Below are 4,127 nucleotides of genomic sequence, written 5' to 3'. Positions count from 1 at the left end.
TAAATATTATTTTTTTAATAAAAATATTGAGTAGTATTTATATGAGAGGAAAGAAGACAAATCTAGAATATTATGTCGATTAAATAAATTGACTATTATAAATTTTATAAAAAGAAATTTAAAATTTAAGGCCTCCATTCTAATTCGATTATAGGCCACTAATAGATTTAAAAAAATAACAATAATAAAATAATAGTAACATAAATTATAGGAGAAAAAACTATGAAAATAATGTTAATATTATTATTTGTGGTATAAAAGAATTAACAAGTACGATACTCTAAAATACAATCAATCAAGGATAACAATGGAGCAGAGCAAAGATGGGGTGGGGCAGGGGAATACTAATCATCAATCCGCGACCTCCATCTTTGGGCCTTACATTGTGTAAAACATTACTTTTTTGTCACACTAACCTTCATATAACATAACTAGATAAATCAGTAACATTCAAATTTAAAGACTTAAAAACATCATTAATAATATTAGCTTAAAGAAATATATCTCTAATTAAAATTTTCTTAAAAAGAATGTCACTTTAACCTGAATCGAGTAATATAAAACAGCACAAATATATAAAAATCCATAATAGAAAATGAAAATTACACGAAACTGTAAACGGGATTTAATAGTGGGTTGAAGAATATTTAGGATTGTTATAAATAGTGAACTATGGAGATTTCCAATAATACATCTACCATAAAGCAAAATAAACAGAAACTAAGAAATAAGAAACCCAAACAGCGAAAAATGAATAAACTTGTCTTCCTAATTTTCAACATAATTTTGCTGTCAATAGGCAATTGCGGTGGCCCTTTGATCTCTCGACTTTACTTCATTCATGGCGGCCAACGAATTTGGATACCCAGCATGTTACAGACAGTTGGCTGTCCAATTATTCTCATCCCTCTAGCCATCGCCTATTTCCAACGCCGGAAAATCCAAGGACCCGAGGCTAAAATCGTCTTTATCACAAGGCAAGAGTTCATCGCATCTGCCGGCGTCGGAGTCATCGTCGGTCTCGATGGTTACTTAAACTCGTGGGGACCCGCAAAATTACCCGTTTCAACTTCGACTCTAATCAACGCGACTCAGCTTGCGTTCACTGCGCTTTTTGCTGTGCTTATAGTTAAGCAGAAATTGACTGCGTATTCCACGAATTCCGTCGTTTTACTGATCACCGGAGCTGCAACTTTAGCTCTCCGGGCGAGCGGTGACCGGCCGGTCGGTGAGTCGGCGAAGGATTATATGTTGGGGTTTGTGATGACGTTTATTGGTGCGGTGTTATATGGGTTAATGTTGCCGTTAATTGAGTTGATTTATATTAAGGCGAAGCAAGCTGTTACATACATTACTGTATTGGAGATTCAGATGGTTCTTGGCATATCTGCTACTGTTTTTTGCACCATTGGAATGATTATTAACAAGGATTTCCAGGTACATATACTTTTAATTTCTGCACCAAATCCACTTTCAGATAAACATGATTTTCTTATCTGATTTTGAAACTCGTAAGCTTAAAATATATTTTTCAATCCTTATTATACAATTTCAACTTTATAAATTCTAAATTTATAATATTAATTATTGAATTCACTGTGAGATCCATTTTGTTATTAAATGCAATTCACTGTGAGATCCAATGAGAGAAGAGTGGTAGCGTGTCCGCATCAACTAGAATAACCATACCAATTACTATTGACTTTTTTGAATTGTTGTTAATAGTTGTTAATTTTTATTTTTTTAATTAATTGTTATTTAGATTTAAAAATATTACGTGTCATTAAATTATTGATCATTTTTTTTATTTAAAAGTCATTATTTGATAATTTTTTTTTTATATATATATATATATATATATATATATATATATATATATATATATATATGTCACGTGTTTTTATTTAATTTGCTGTTTTTGGCACGTCATGTGAGTGCATTACACACACTTAATATATTTTTGTGATTGTCAAAATGACACATCGGAGCCTTACTTGATGTGTTTAAAATGAACAAAGTCTAGTTGAGATGTTTAAGTGAAAGTTGGTACCAACTTTAAGAGGCCACAGATGAATTTCGACTTTTTGAATATTTACATGGATCGTCCTTTGTTAACTATAAATTAAACTTTTTGTTTATTTATTTTTAACATAATACATAAATATAAATATGATTCTTAATTTGGCTTTAACTGATAATTATGACATTTAACTATATTCGTACATAAGTAGACACTTTAACAAATAGACATTATCCTACATGACATCTTATATGACAATTTTTTGTTCTACGTAGCATTCTACGTGTATTATGTCACAAGTGGAATACCTTTATTTTTTAATTAATCCTTTAAAAATGCATGTTTCAGTTTTTTAGAAAAAAAAAACAAATCATTTATTGTAACAGAAAAAATAATATTATTTATTTGGCTGTTTTATAAAGAATGAAAATGTTTTAAATAGGAAAATCAATTTCTTAATTTCACACATCTTAAAACTCGAGTATAATTATCATAAGTTCAGCCCATGTATTGTCGGGCCAGCGAGCATCACCATTTTAGCTGTCTATATGGATTTTTTTTGTATGTTTGCATTAAATAAGGATGGAATCTCCTATATTTTCTCGACTTGATTTCTTATACAGCGCCTTTTACGAGGCAGTACCCCATGCTCAAATTACTCTTTCCGTTAAAATAATTTCAGATTTTTAAAATTAAATTAGTTTAATATTTAGATATTTAAAAATTATATAATATTATAAGTTACAATATTAATATGGTGAAAGGTGCATTTTAAAATAGTAATAAAAAATTTCTGCAGTAATTTACGTGCATCATAAAATAGGCTGCTGGTTATACATCAACATCGATTGCAAAACAATCCTCCTTTTTTCCAATAAGAAAGTAATATAAAAGGCAAGAACATATATTGATTAGAAAACGATTGGCACCTTTATATTTGCAGTTATTAAGAAAAAAGTTGTATTATATTCTATTGCTGTTCCCTCGATAAAGTGAATATATTCAACTTGGATAAGAAGAATCAATAATCATAATAATAATAATAATATCCAAATTATTATTTTGACAGGCGATTCCAAGGGAAGCAAGTGAATATGAAATTGGAGAAGCTAAATACTATATGGTAATAGTATGGTGCGCCATTATTTGGCAATTCGCGCTCTTGGGATTAGTTGGAGTAATATTTTATTCTTCGTCTTTGCTCTCTGGAATTATAGCCGCTTTTTTACTTCCTGTTACTGAAGTTTTAGCTGTAATTTTATTCCATGAGAAATTTCAAGCTGAAAAGGGAGTTGCTATTTTTCTAGCTCTGTGGGGATTTGTTTCCTATTTTTATGGTGAATATGAGCAAGGCAGGAAGGAGAAGAAGCTGAAGCTGAAGAAAACAGAGATCAGTCAAATATCTCAACAATTAAATATGGACCAAACTGTGGCAAATCATGTGGTGTAGCAAATTAAAGTGAAGACAAAAAATAATGCATGTAGTACCATTTTGTTTTTCTTGTATTGTATGAAATTAATTAATCAATTATTGGGTACAAAAGACAGATGCAAATATCTGTTCTCATAAAAAAAAATGTAATTTCCCACAACTACTCAATACACAGACCTATTTAATTAGTAAGACCTTTATTTTACTCCCACAAATTGTTAAAATAGTTGTGTTGATGGAAGTATTATGAAAGAATGAAGTTTATCCCTCATTGTTCTTATCTTATTTTTGGTTAGAATAAATTATTTAAGAGAAATTTTGGACAAGTTTATCCCTCATTGTTCTTGTCTTATTTTTGGTTAGAATAAATTATTTAAGAGAAATTTTGGACGGAAATTTAAAGTTTGACTATAATATTAAATAGTTGGAATTTTTTTCATATGTTTATCCCTCATTGTTCTTGTCTTATTTGGTTAGAATAATTATTTAAGAGAAATTTTGGACGGAAATTTGAAGTTTGACTATAATAATTAGTTCGAAATTTTTTCATATGTTTATTCTTAGTAATCTATGTTTTATGGACTCACATATTAATATATTTGTACATAAATATGTTATTATTTCATGAATCTTTTCTTATAATTATGATGAAAACTTATAAGAAATGGTATTTTT

The 4,127-nt window shown here is 29.2% G+C and overlaps 1 protein-coding gene across 1 annotated transcript; it reads left to right on the top strand.

Moving 5' to 3' along the window:
• Positions 1 to 614: 614 nt before the first annotated feature.
• Positions 615 to 3,652, top strand: LOC129903467 (purine permease 1-like). The gene is made up of 2 exons (XM_055979028.1): positions 615 to 1,437; positions 3,090 to 3,652. The coding sequence occupies exons 1-2, from the start codon at positions 673 to 675 to the stop codon at positions 3,468 to 3,470; spliced, it is 1,146 nt and encodes a 381-aa protein (XP_055835003.1). The 5' UTR covers positions 615 to 672; the 3' UTR covers positions 3,471 to 3,652.
• Positions 3,653 to 4,127: the final 475 nt, after the last annotated feature.

This window comes from Solanum dulcamara, chromosome 9 (assembly GCF_947179165.1).
Source record: "Solanum dulcamara chromosome 9, daSolDulc1.2, whole genome shotgun sequence".
Classification (NCBI taxonomy): domain Eukaryota; kingdom Viridiplantae; phylum Streptophyta; class Magnoliopsida; order Solanales; family Solanaceae; genus Solanum; species Solanum dulcamara.
The sequence above is the reverse complement of the archived record's forward strand: the minus strand, read 5'-3'. Positions and strand labels throughout refer to the sequence as shown.

Excerpts from the sequence above, each read along its gene's own strand:
- LOC129903467 (XM_055979028.1), top strand. The coding sequence starts at position 673 with ATGGAGATTTCCAATAATACATCTACCATAAAGCAAAATAAACAGAAA. Across the intron at positions 1,438-3,089 it reads TTATTAACAAGGATTTCCAG|GCGATTCCAAGGGAAGCAAG; the intron begins GTACATATACTT and ends TTATTTTGACAG.